Genomic DNA, 14166 nt, shown 5'->3' on the forward strand with positions numbered 1-14166 from the left:
CAATGACCTCCCCTTCTTCACAAGGTCAGCAATGGGATTGTTCATCACTGATTGCACAATGTTCAACATCATTGGCGACTCCTCCGACGCTGAAGTGGTCCATACCCACATGGCAGCAAGATCTGGACAATATGTTGGCTTGGGCTGACAAGTGGCAAGTAACATTAGTACCACACAAATGCCAGGCTACAACAATCCATCATGAGATAATCTAACCACTGCCCCATGACATTACCATCATTGAATCCCCACTATCAACAACCTGGGAGTTATCATTGATCAGAAACTCAAGTGGACTCACCACATAAATGCAGTGGCTGCAAAAGCAGGTCAGAGGCTAGGAATACTGTGGCGAGTAACTCCCCTCCTGTGTCCCCAAAGCCTGTCCACCATCTACAAGGCATAAGTCTGGAGTGTAATGGAATATTCCCCACTTGCCTGGATGAATGCAGCCCCAACAACACTCAAGAAGCTTGACACCATCCAGACAAAGCAGCTGGCTTGATTGGCACCACATCCACTCCCTCCATCACTGATGCTAAGTAGCAGCAGTGTGTACTGCTTACAAGATGCACTGCAGAAAATCACCAAAGATCCTCGGACAGCACGTTTCAAACCCAAAACCACTTCCATCTAGAAGAACAAGGGAAGCAGATGCATGGGAATGCGATCCCCTGCAAATTCTCATCTAAGCCACCCACCATCCTGACTTAGAAATATATCACTGTTCCTCCAGTATCACTGGGTCAAAATCCTGGAATTCCCTCCCTGATGGCATTGTGGGTCAGCATGTGGACGTAGCGGTTCAAGAAGGCAACTTGTCACCTTAGTGCAGCAAGGGACAGGCAATAACTGCTGAGCAGTTAGCGATGCTCAAATCCAACAAAAATGAGTGAATAAGGTTTAGCATACCCCATTAATCTAGCAACCTTGGTTTTTTAACAATATTGATTTTATGATATATTAGTTTAGTCACACTGCATATGCTGTAATTCACTTATGTATCTTTGTTCACTCAGCTCAACTTCTATTATCTGCCAAAAAGAAGAAACAGGCCAAGTACCGCAGTGTAATTTCTGATATCTTTGATGGGTCAATTTTGAGCTTAGTCCAATGTCTCACATGTGATCGAGTAAGTATCACCTGTATTTTTAAGAGAGTTATTATATCCTTTTGAGCTTTTCTTCTTCTGTGATTGATGGCATGCCAAATGAACCCCGTCATAATGGTTAGGTGAACATTCCCTTGACGGAATTATATTGTTTGAAGCAGAATTGTCAAATGCAATTATTTTCTGCTGAGAGGCAGGTGCAGGGTTAAACAGGATATCGAAAAGTATCCTGAAGTGTGTCGCTGTGTCGTTAGCTTTGTGAAAATAATATCCTGCTGTATGCCTCACCGTTGCATGATGTCAATTTTGCATTATTTGTGTAGTGGATGCAAACTACTCTATGAAAAGTTTAGTTTGTTTCCGTCCAACAACATGGTAAGTTGTTGGACTGAAACAATTTAATATCTAACACTGAAAATTGATATCCTTACAACTGTAGAATTCATTGAAATTCATAGATGAAGAGTTTAAAAGCTCTCACAGTAAAAGCATTAGCCTGAGTTATGTGCACTTAAGATTTTGGAGTGGAATTTGAACGTATGGCAATATCATCCCTGAGACAAGGTTGATGCTCCAAAAGAAAAGGGTTATTTTAGTTTTGGATGGTTTTTCCCCTCAGGCAACTTTTCAGTGAAGGACTGACACTTGGGCTACTAGTGGTGGCTGGATACATTTATTAATGACCATAAAGTTGATTCTGTGGACACTCCCATCTTCATACCTGTAGAGTGCTGATGGCTGCAATTTTATGAGGAGCCAGCATACTGCTTATGTCACTGAGCTAGTAAGGCTGAGGTCCTCATCTGGGGACATGATTTAAAATTCTACCATAATAGCTGGTGGAATTTCAATTAAAAAGCAAATATATTTTTAAAAAACTTGAATTGAAAGGTAGTCATAGTTAGAAAAGCTATTGATGCTTCATATAAAATACTCATCTGGTTAACCGTTTGTTGTCCTTACCTAGTCTGGCCGATACATGTTGACAGGTTCACGGGAGTGTGGTTGATTCTCAGCTACCCTCTGAAATGACCTAGTAAGCCACTCACTTTAAGAGAAATTGGGCATAAATGAATAATGGTCTTGCCAGTGATAGTGAAATCCTATCAAAGAATAAAATGAATACTATGCACCATTGACCTTGATGTACGCTGAATGAGAGCGGCTTCTGTAGGTAATGAGAAACTAATTGTACAATTTAAATTTAAGAATGAATTTAGAGTGTTAAAACCTGGAAAGCAGGAGGAGAAATGGAGCATTGAGTGCAATGTTGATGCAAGATGCAATCCAGTAGTTTGAATTGTACTATCAATTTCACAGTATACAGAGCCAGCAGTAATTTTTGATTCCAGTTAGACCTCTAGTTTTCTGTGTGAACATTCTTGGCTCTTTCCTCTTGCAGATTTCTTCCACAGTGGAAACATTTCAGGATTTGTCATTGCCAATTCCTGGGAAGGAAGATTTAGCTAAACTGCATGCATCCATCCACCAAAATGTACCTGTGAAAACGGGCACCTGCAGTGATGCCTACAGTACACAAGGTTGGGTTGCGTTCATTATGGATTATATTAGAAGGTAAATAGTATTTGCAAAACTTACTAGATATTGCAGACTACATGGCTTTGAGCCATCCAAGCAATGTACTAAGTTTTAGTACCCATTATGAATTTTGGGTTTGATACAATATTTGCATATTCACTACATTGTTGTTATTTAAGGAGATGTTACATTTCTTTTAAATCATACTTTTTGTGTATAGCTGATGGTGCTTTACTCTGAATTTGTGTAAACTTGACTTCCCTTTATACAAGTTTATTTACTTAAAATTGACACCAGTACATAAATAGTTTATTAGACAAATAGTGTGTTCATGATTTTGGGAGTGGCTGGTGGTGTGAAGGTGCAGCATTGAATAAAAGGTGAGCAGTTCTTCCTCTGGACAGAAGAAAGAAAGGTGCCGTGTAGGGATATCCTGATCTCATCTGTGCAGTTTGGTTGTAACCTCATCTCTACATAAATTGCATGTGGGTCTGTTTGGAAGTTTGTTTCTTCCTCCACTTCTTGAATATTTATTATGATCAAATTTAGACTTCAGACTATCAGCCTCCTAATAGCGCTACTCCAAATTTATGGAGTCACTCTTAATAGGAAGCAGTCTTCTCTCTGATCTCCTTTTACTGAACTCATGAGTTATTGTCACATTGGAGGTAACTGCATTTCCTGCAGCATAATTTTAGCTCCGTTCAGAGTTTCAAACACTCGTGTGAAATTGCCTTGAGGATTAGGGAGTATTAAACAAGATAGAGAAATTTTCAAGTTATAAACTGAGACTTGACAATATTTTATCTTTGTATTTAAAGCATTGATATGCAAGTTTAATTTTTTTTTGTATGTTAGTTTTCTTTCAGCTTAAAGCCTATACTTTTGTTCCTGGTTTTGTGACTCTTGACTTTACCTCAAAAACAAGTACTCATTTTGACTGATTGTAGTGCTTATACAATTCTCGTTGCAGGTTTGTCGTATCCTGCATCCCGAGCTGGTTCTGGGGTCCTGTAGTGACTTTAGAAGATTGCTTAGCTGCCTTTTTTGCTGCTGATGAGCTGAAAGGCGAGTTCATTGAGATTTATTTTGTACTGTTTGCTTTTCATAGAAATACATAGAAGTTACAACGTGGAAACAGGCCATTCAGCCCAACCAGTCCATGTCGGCATTCACCCTCCACGTGAGCATACGGTTCTTATCACGTTTACCCACCTTGTTCTCGTACCCCATCTTCCTTCATTCACCTATCCGATCTCATTTTGTCCTGGTTCCTGCTTCAACTGCTAAACCCCAACAGTGCATTCCACAGCCTTGGACCTCTTAATGTAAAGATAATTTTCCCACACTCCATCACATATCTTTTATCTGCGATATTCCATAACATGAATAGCGCATCGCCTGCGTAGCTCTTAAGTTTTTCAATTTCACAGTGAGGCCTGCATTGAAGCAAGTGCCTTGAAAAATGTTTTTTAGAGCAGTCCAGTTTATTGATTAACACTCAATCAGCATTACTCTGAATAAACTGATTATCATCACTGTTTGTGGGAGCTTGCTGTGTATGCATTAGCTGCAGTGTTACAACATTGATGGCACTTCAAAAATTACTTATTTGGCTGTAAAGCACCTTGGAATATTGTGAGTGCTGTTATATAAAGTATTTGTTTTTCTTTAAACTAGAGTATTGGTTTTTACAGTAAAGGCCTCAGTTGAATTTTCATTTACTGCCTTCCGTGATCCCGTGTTTCACATCTGTTCTGCTTTCCAGACAGACTATTAACGAGCAATTGGAAACTATATATAATTTTTAATGTCTTAACCAATAAATGTAATGGATTCCCTTGAATTGCCTTTTTTTTTTGTAGGTGACAATATGTACAGTTGTGAGCGATGTAAGAAGTAAGTTGAAATGTGTACTGTTTTCTTCTAACTGTCTTTCCACAAGCTCAGTAATCATTCTGATTGGGTGTTACAGTTTCTTTTTAACAAGTGATTAGATTAGATTCCTTACAGTGTGGAAACAGGCCCTTCAGCCCTACAAGTCCACATTGACCCTCCGAAGAGTAACCCACCCAGACCCATTTCCCTGTAACTAATGCACCTAACACAATGGGCAATTTAGCATGGCCAATTCACCTGACCTGCACATCTTTGGACTGTGGGAGAAAACTGGAGCACCCGGAGGAAACCCACACAGACACTGGGAGAATGTGCAAACTCCACACAGACAGTCGCCTGAGGCTGGAATCGAACCTGAGACCCTGGTGCTGTGAGGCAGCAGTGCTAACCACTGAGCTTCCATTCCGCCCCCATATTAAATAACCAATAGTTGAGTTGACTTTTTTAACATGTGACATGTACTGAGCAGCTTCTACGCAGAGAATTGGTGTCATGGTAAATGTATTCCTGACACAAGTTGGAGTGTATTGGGGAAGTGGGCAGAGAGAGAGGAGAGTGCCTTTCGATTTTTAGGATATCCAGTTTGGAGCATGAGGGGATGCTGCTAATCAACTTTTACCTTTGACCTTATATATTCCCTTTGATTCATTGGGATGTGGGTAATCACAGGCTGAAGTAAAACAGGAATTTAATTCAACTATGAATATCAGCTTGCTTTTTATTCCCACTCCCCCAAATATCGCCTCTTAGCCAGTCTGTGCAACTATCTACAAAGTAAGATTTGGCGAGATTGGGGGTTGAATTAAGTTGCTTTAATACGGGTTGCATTAGATTAAGCTATGTTTATGTTTGCTGTGTGTGTGCGTGTGATGATATTGTTTTAAGTTCACCAAACTTATGTTTTTTTTGATTTTAAAGGTTAAGGAATGGAGTCAAGTATTGCAAAGTCCTTAAGCTTCCAGAGGTAGGTGGCAAACATTCAATCTACCAAGATTTGAGATGTTATTTATGTTCACTACACTATAGTCTTAACCTGCAAAATAAAACCCAAAAGCACAACAGTGGTTTCATATTCGATTATGAACAAGCAGGTGAGTTACCAGAATAAACAGTGTTAAATGGTTTTCAAGAAAGCCCTTTTCTAGTTTTTAGCTCGACTGTATAAGTTCCTGTTGCTGTGACCAACGTCTAATCGGATTTGTTATTGTACACCAGTAGTTTAATGGTCAATTCAAATCATTTTTAATAAGAATTTTATATGTGAATTGGTATTTTGCAATTCTGCACTTCAACGCTTGTAGTTTCTATCTTTTGAAAATTATAACTGAGTTCAGAAAGAGGCTTACTTCAATAGCTTTCTTCATTGATTACTTTAACATGTCTTACATTTGGCTTTGGCATTACCATATCTGAACCATGATTATATATTTGTAAAACAATACGTTGTTAGTACTGTTTCCTTGTAAACGAAAGGAAGTTCATTGTTTAGACATTTTATTGCTGGTTTCCTTTTAGGTTGTGTATATATAATTGATTCTTTATTTTGACAACTTTTCACAATAAGCTTCGTTCTTTGAATACTCAATATGACCCAGTTTTCAATTGAACAATGAAATTTACTGATCAACTGTGACTATTTCTGCTTCTGGAGTACCTCACTGGTTCAATAAGTCTGAAAGAATAAACTCTGCTTGGTAATACGTAGAAACTAACAATTAGTGCGATTAGTTTTATTTACTTTTAAATAGATTAAAGGTTGAATCTGCTGTATGGCTTAGCTGTCAGGTTAACTTTATATCTTTCCTCTCCTCATACATGTTCTCCTCCATTCCTGCATTGTGTCCACCCTAGGCTATCTGTGCCATTCCTATGTAGAGGCGCCTACAGTTGTGCTGTCACTGTAATGCTTCCCTTAAATAAACTGGGAACTCTGCAAAAGAAATGTATCTTGATTTATTATCCGATGTTAAGATTTAATACGACCCTTTCTCTCCTCTTATTTTGCCAAAATGCCTCCTAAATTTCTTTGAGCCAGGTGATTTGATATAGATTGAGATATTGTATTAGTTGATTTGAAGTAAGCTATGCCATGAAGAAAAAAAGAGGAGTCGTACTAATTCGTAGAATCCCTACAGTGTGGAAATAGGCCCTTCGGCCCAACTAGTCCGCACTGACCCTCAGACGAGTAACCCACCCAAACCTGTTCTAGGGTCCCTGGCACTGGTGCAATTTTTAAAAGGCAGTTGTGCTCCCAAATAAGTGTTCTGAATCTGGAACTACCCTGCACAGTTCCTGACATCTTGATTTTCCTATATCTACCCCTGACCAATGTACACATCCCTGGACATTGGCAGTTTAGCATGGCCAATTCACCTAACTTGCACATCTTTGGATTGTGGGAGGAAACCAGTAGAAACCCATGTAGACAGAGAATGTGCAAGCTCCAGACAATCGCCCAAGGCTGGAATCAAACCCAGGTCTCTGGCGTTGAGGCAACAGTGCTAACCACTGAGGCACCATGCCACACCATAGATAACACTTCCAAAGAATGCGATGGACCAAATGACCCCTGTTTTGCTACATTATTCTGAGGTGGTATTGGCTGTACTCTCATCTAGGACAGGGATTGCAAGGATAGATGCGTTTTTTAATCCAAACAACCTATTTGAACATCTATGGCAATCACACCATGGGAAATGGGACTTGAGCCTGCACTTTCCAGCCCTGAGATAGAGATCCCATTACTGCACCACAAGTCTCTTGAGACATATGTCCCACGTACCTAGCATCATAGCACTGAGAGTCACGTAACAATGAATCATTTATGAGATAGGCAGAACAATCTTTTAGCTTGATGGCAGCAGTCTGGTACAAAGCACCCATGTTGCTACTATATAGAAACCATGAAATTTGACCTGTTGAGGAATCTTACCTTTCCAGAGTGATCTGAAGTGGGCTCAGTTCTTTATAGCAACAAGAGTGATTGCTTTGTGGCCTTGTCATATGTATGGACAATATATGATCTGTTCAGTGCTGGTGTACTGGTGTACACAGTATCCAGCATTGGATTTGAGTCTGTACAAGGACAATGCTTGCTGGATAATTCTGAATTATCTGCAAAGAATTGATTGAGAAGATGCATTTTGGGAGGTTTAATAAGGCAAGAACATAGATAAAGAATGGTAAAACTCTCAGGAGTACTGAAGAGCACAGTTTCCTTTGTGTATAAGTTCATGGATCACTGCAAGTTTCAGCACAGGTTGATGAAAGTATACAAGATGCTTGTCTTCATTAACCGAAGAGTAGAATGTAGGAACAGGGTAGACTTGATACTATACCTTTGGTCTGCCATCAGGAAAAGATTCTCACAATCTCCCCTGACTCTGCCTCTCATCGTTTTGTATGCCATAATCAGATTCCTTCCCCCAGCTTTCCCTTAAAATGTCTAAAAAGGAGGGCATAAGTTAAGATGAGGAGTAAGTGGTTTAGGGAATGTCAGAAAAGATTTTATTCACCATGAGAGTGATAGAAATATGAAATGTGCTGCCTGAGAGAGTGGTAGTTCTAAATGCTATTGCAATATTTAAGAAGCATTTGGGTAGGCACTGAAAATGTCAGTGCATAGGCTATGGACCAAGTGCAGATAAATGGGATTAGTATAGAACATAGAACATTACAGCGCAGTACAGGCCCTTCGGCCCTCGATGTTATGCCGCCCTATCATACTATTCTGAAGCCCATCCCAACTACACTATTCCATGTACGTCCATTTGCCTGTCCAATGACGACTTAAATGCACTTAAACTTGGCGAATCTACTACCGATGCAGGCAAAGCATTCCATACCCTTACTACTCTGAGTAAAGAAACTACCTCATACATCTGTCTTATACCTATCTCCCCTCACTTTAAAGTTGTGTCCCCTCGTGTTTCCCATCCCCATACTTGGAAAAAGGCTCTCCCTGTCCACCCTGTCTAACCCTCTGATTATCTTGTATGTCCCTATTAAGTCACCTCTCAACCTTCTCTCTAACGAGAACAGCCTCAAGGCCCTCGGCCTTTCCTCGTAAGACATTCCTTCCATACCAGGCAACATCCTAGTAAATCTCCTCTGCACCCTTTCCAAAGCTTCCACATCCTTCTTATAATGCGGTGACCAGAACTGTACACAATACTCCAAGTGTGGCCGTACCAGAGCTTTGTACAGCTGCAGCATAACCTCCTGGTTCCGGAACTCAATCCCTCTATTAATAAAGACCAAAACACTGTATGCCTTCTTAACAACCCTGTCAATCTGGGTGGCAACTTTCAGGATCTGTGTACATGGACACCGAGATCTCTGCTCATCTGCACTCCCAAGACTCTTACCATTAGCCCAGTACTTTGCATTCCGATTACTCCAGCCAAAGTGTATCACCTCACACTGTCCACATTAAACTCCATTTGCTGCCTGTCAGCCCAGCTCTGCATCCTATCTATATCTCTCTGCAACCTACTACATCCTCCGTCACTATCCACAACTCCACTGACCTTAGTGTCATCCGCAAATTTACTAACCCACCCTTCTAAGCCCTTATCCAGGTCATTTATAAAAATGATGAACAGCATTGGACCCAACACCGATCCTTGCAGTATGCCGCTAGTAACTGGACACAAAGATGAACATGTTCCGTCAACTACAGCCCTCTGTTTTCTTTCAGCAAGTCAATTGCTAATTCAAACTGCTATGTCTCCCACAATCCCATTCCTCCGCATTTTGTATAATAGTCTACTGTGGGGAACCCTATCGAACGCCTTGCTGAAATCCATATACACTACATCAACCGGTTTGCTCTCATCTACCTGTTTGGTCACTTTGTCAAAAAACTCAATAAGATTCATTAGGCACGACCTACCCTTCACAAAACCGTGCTGACTGACCCTGATCAGATTATTCTTTTCTAGATGGTTATAAATCTTATAACCTTTTCCAACACTTTACCAACAACTGAAGTGAGACTCACTAGTCTATAATTACCAGGGTTGTCTCTACTACCCTTTTTGAACAAGGGAACCACATTTGCTATCCTCCAATCCTCAGGCACTATTCCTGTAGACAATGATGATTTGAAGATCAATGCCAAAGGCTCGGCAATCTCTTCCCTTGCTTCCCAGAGGATCCTAGGATGGATCTCATCCAGCCCAGGGGACTTGTCTATTTTCACACTCTGCAGTATTTCTAATACCTCTTCCTTGTGAACCTCAATCTCTTCTCGTCTAGATGCAAGTATCTCTGTATCTTCCTCGCCAACATTTTCATTTTCTATAGTGAGCACTGTCGAAAAATATTTATTTAGTGCTTCCCCTATCTCTTCTGACTCCACACACAACTTCCCACTATTATCCTTGATTGGCCCTAATTTAACTCTCGTCATTCTTTTATTCCTGACATATCTAGAGAAAGACTTAGGGTTAACCCTGATCCTATCTGCCAACAACTTCTCATGTCCCCTCCTGGCTCTTCTGAGCTCTCTTTTTAGGTCTTTCCTGACTTCCTTGTAATCCTCAAGCGCCCTAACTGAGTTTTCACATTTTGTCCTAACATAAGCCGCCTTCTTCTTGACCAGGGATTCGACTTCCTTAGTAAACCACGGCTCACGTGTTCTATATCTTCCTCCCTGCCTGACAGGTACATACTTATCTAGAACACACAGGAGCTTTTCCTTGAATAAGCTCCACATTTTTATTGTGCTCATCCCCTGCAGTTTCCTTCCCCATTCTACGCTTCCTAAATCTTTCCTAATTGCATCGTAATTTCCCTTCCCCCAGCTGTAACTCTTGCTCGGCGGAGTACACCTATCCCTTTCCATCACTAAAGTAAACCTGACAGAATTGTGATCGCTGTCTCCAAAGTGCTCACCTACTTCCAAATCTAACACCTGGCCAGGCTCATTACCCAGTACTAAATCTAAAGTGGCTTTGTCCCTTGTTGGCCTGTCTACATCCTGTGTCAGGAAGCCCTCCTGCACACACTGGACAAATACCGACCCATCTATAGTACTCGTACTGTAGTGATTCCAGTCAATATTTGGATAGTTGAAGTCTCCCATGACAACTACCCTGCCTCTCTCACTCCTATCGAGAATCATCTTTGCTATCCTTTACTGTACATCTCTGGGACTATTCGGAGACCTGTAGAAAACTCCCAGCATGCTGACTACTTCTTTCCTGTTTCTAACCTCAGCCCATACTACCTCAGTTAATGAGTCCCCAAACATCCTTTCTACAACTGTAATATTGTCCCTGATCAACAATGCCACACTTCCCCCTCTTTTACCATCTTCTCTGTTCTTAATGAAACATCTGAATCCCGGAACCTGCAACAGCCATTGCTGTCCCTGCTCTATCAATGTCTCTGTAATGGCTGCAACATCGAAGTCCTAGGTACCAACCCACGCTGCCAGTTCACCCACTTTATTTCGGATGCTCCTCGCGTTGAAGTACACACACTTCAAACCAGGTTCTCGCTTGCCAGTGTCAGATACTTGATTTGGGAACTCCCTACTCTCATCCTCTTCTGTACCTGTCCTACAATTTTGGGTCCCATTCCCCTGCTGTATTAGTTTAAATCCACCTTAATAGCTTTAGCGAATTTCCCACCTAGGATATTGGTACCCTTCTGTTTTAGATGAAGACCATCCTGCTTGTAGAGGTCCCACCTACCCAGAAAGAGTTCCAATTATCCAAAAACCTGAAACCCTTCCTCCTGCACCATCCCTGTAGCCATGTGTTCAACTCCTTTCTCTCCCTATTCTTCATCTCACTAACACGTGGCATGGGCAGCAAACCAGAGAAAACAACTCTGCTTGTCCTAGCTCTAAACTTCCATCCTAGCTCCCTGAATTTCTGTCTCAAGTATAATTTGGAGTTTATTGGTTGCCATAGGTGTGATGGGCTGAAGGGCTTGTTTCTGTGCTCTATGATTCTATGACACTAATTATGCTGAGAAGCTTGCAGTATGGCACAAGTTATATATGCTGCGTGGTTTGAAGCTGTTTGAACTCAAGATACGAGACAGTCAGGGCACTACCCTTAAAAATCAGAGTCAACCTGCTGGTTTAAAACTTAAACAAATCCTGGCAGTTAGCTGTCAATCATCATTAATTAATGCATTATTCATGTCAGTGTCTGTGGCCAAGCTCTCCTTTCATACAGTTTAAGTGTTGCTTTATCCCTTGAGTTAGCATTCTTGCAAATTGCTCTGATAAGTGCAAGATGAAAAGATTCAGCAAAATGTCATCTTTCTTAATCGTACATTATTTGGATCTTTAGTTTTAAGCAGGTGGAGGGCAGTAACTGAGAATTCACCTCTGCTCCTATAAATAGAAGTGAACCTAAGATAGGCGATGTGCCATATGTAATGTCTGTTTCTGTAAATAAAAACTTGAGTATAAAAAGACTGTGCAAGTTAATGATTCACTGCCTAACTGAGTTGTAACGATGCTATTACCATTGCATCCAAATAACTTAATTTGGGTCTTTATTTGCAGAGTAAGTGCATGATTCTAGGAATTGTTACTTTGTAAGAAGTCATATCCAATTATTTACTAAGGGAAATTGTTGCTAAATCAGCTAATCTATGTAATTTTTTTTGATATACAAGATGGTAGGAGATTTTTAGAAATTCAGCACACAGTATCATCATCAGGCCAAATCCTGCAACTACATTGTTATTGTTGGTCTAACAAAGCTGACTGGAAAATGTTGACAGCCACTTACGTTGGGAACTGTTGCCAGAGCTATGAAGTCTTGTCAACAGGAAGTAGGGTTAGCAGATAGGAAGTGTGCAGTCAACACAAGATTTGTAGTCAAGCTTTAGACAAGTAGTGTTAACTTTAAATCTTTTGCCTCTATTTCTAGATCCTTTGTATTCACTTGAAACGCTTTCGCCATGAAGTGATGTATTCCTTTAAAGTAAATAGTCACGTATCTTTCCCATTGGAAGGTCTTGACCTTCGACCATTTCTTTCCAAGGAGAGCTCATCTCAAATCACAACCTATGATCTTTTGTCTGTTATTTGTCATCATGGAACTGCAGGCAGTAAGTAACACAATTCAATTCATTGAGACAGATGGAAGAGACCAGTGTTTATCTTTAATAGAATGGAATTTTTGTAAAATTTCCAATACTGAATTGTTCAAAAATTACCCAGAGTCCTGATAGATGCAATTTGTCCCCCTCATTTAGAACCAATATTGTAAGGTTCATAGAACATAGAAGAATACGACGCAGTACAAGCCCTTCGGCCCTCGATGTTGCGCTGATCCAAGCCCACCTAATCTACACTAGCCCACTATCCTCCATATGCCTATCCAATGCCCATAATGAGGAAGAGTCCACCACTGCTACTGGCAGGGCATTCCATGAACTCACGACTCACTGAGTAAAGAACCTACCCCTAACATCTGTCCTATATCTACCCCCCCTTAATTTAAAGCTATGCCCCCTTGTAATAGCGGACTCCATACGTGGAAAAAGATTCTCACTGTCGACCCTATCTAAACCCCTAATCATCTTGTATCCCTCTATCAAGTCACCCCTAAACCTTCTTTTCTCCAATGAAAACAACCCCAAGTCCCTCAGCCTTTCCTCATACGATCTTCCTACCATACCAGGCAACATCCTGGTAAACCTCCTCTGCATCCGTTCCAGTGCCTCCACATCCTTCCTATAGTATGGCGACCAAAACTGCACACAATACTCAGATGTGACCGCACCAGAGTCTTATACAACTGCAACATGACCTCAGGACTCCGGAACTCAATTCCTCTACCAATAAAAGCCAGTACGCCATATGCCTTCTTCACCGCACTATTTACCTGAGTGGCAACTTTCAAAGATCTGTGTACATGGACACCAAGATCCCTCTGCTCATCCACACTACCAAGTATCCGACCATTAGCCCAGTACCCCATCTTTTTGTTACTCTTATCAAAGTGAATCACCTCACACTTAGCTACATTGAACTCCATTTGCCACCTTTCTGCCCAGTTCTGCAGCTTATCTATATCCCGCTGTAACCTGACACATCCTTCCTCACTGTCTACAACTCCTCCGACTTTCGTATCATCCGCAAACTTGCTCACCCAACCTTCTAACCCCTCCTCCAGGTCATTTATAAAAATGACAAACAGCAATGGTCCCAAAACAGATCCTTGTGGAACACCGCTAGTGACGGCACTGATTGAACAGATCACATTTCAACTTCTGTGAAAAGTGGAAAAACTAATTGTTACGCAATCTACCTTTAGTTGAATAAATAGTATAAAGTGAATTTTGAGAATGATCTAGAGTGCAAATCATTCACAGGAACACATTTGGCTCCAGCTAGTTTGGAATCCCAGGTTGCTTAAGAATTTACAAATTATCTGATAATTTGAATTAATAAAACAAAGTAATTTGCACAATTTAAATTAGAATGCAATAATCTGTAATTTACCTGTGTTTAGAATCTGTATCTCTTTTCGGTTTCTTTTTAAAACATTGCAGAATCTTTAGAAAAAATGTAGAGTGAAATAAAGTAATTGATGCTTAAAGCTGGAGTGTACAAGCTTTATTTTCTTCATGGCTGCATTAAT

The 14166-nt window shown here is 40.7% G+C and overlaps 1 protein-coding gene across 2 annotated transcripts in view; it reads left to right on the forward strand.

The window, feature by feature from the left end:
• usp20 (ubiquitin specific peptidase 20) overlaps positions 1 to 14166 on the forward strand; it is a 64446-nt gene that overhangs the window by 33805 nt on the left and 16475 nt on the right. For both annotated transcript variants that reach the window (XM_043720515.2, XM_087998240.1), the window contains exons 12-17: positions 1020 to 1132; positions 2514 to 2686; positions 3624 to 3718; positions 4516 to 4549; positions 5468 to 5513; positions 12448 to 12628. In XM_043720515.2, coding sequence (XP_043576450.2) covers positions 1020 to 1132; positions 2514 to 2686; positions 3624 to 3718; positions 4516 to 4549; positions 5468 to 5513; positions 12448 to 12628 — 642 coding nt within the window. The remainder of the gene's footprint in view (positions 1 to 1019; positions 1133 to 2513; positions 2687 to 3623; positions 3719 to 4515; positions 4550 to 5467; positions 5514 to 12447; positions 12629 to 14166) is intronic.

The sequence above is a fragment of the Chiloscyllium plagiosum genome, unplaced genomic scaffold (genome assembly GCF_037043375.1).
Source record: "Chiloscyllium plagiosum isolate Xiang-an unplaced genomic scaffold, Cpla_swu_hap1 HiC_scaffold_21, whole genome shotgun sequence".
In the NCBI taxonomy this organism is placed as follows: Eukaryota; Metazoa; Chordata; class Chondrichthyes; order Orectolobiformes; family Hemiscylliidae; genus Chiloscyllium; species Chiloscyllium plagiosum.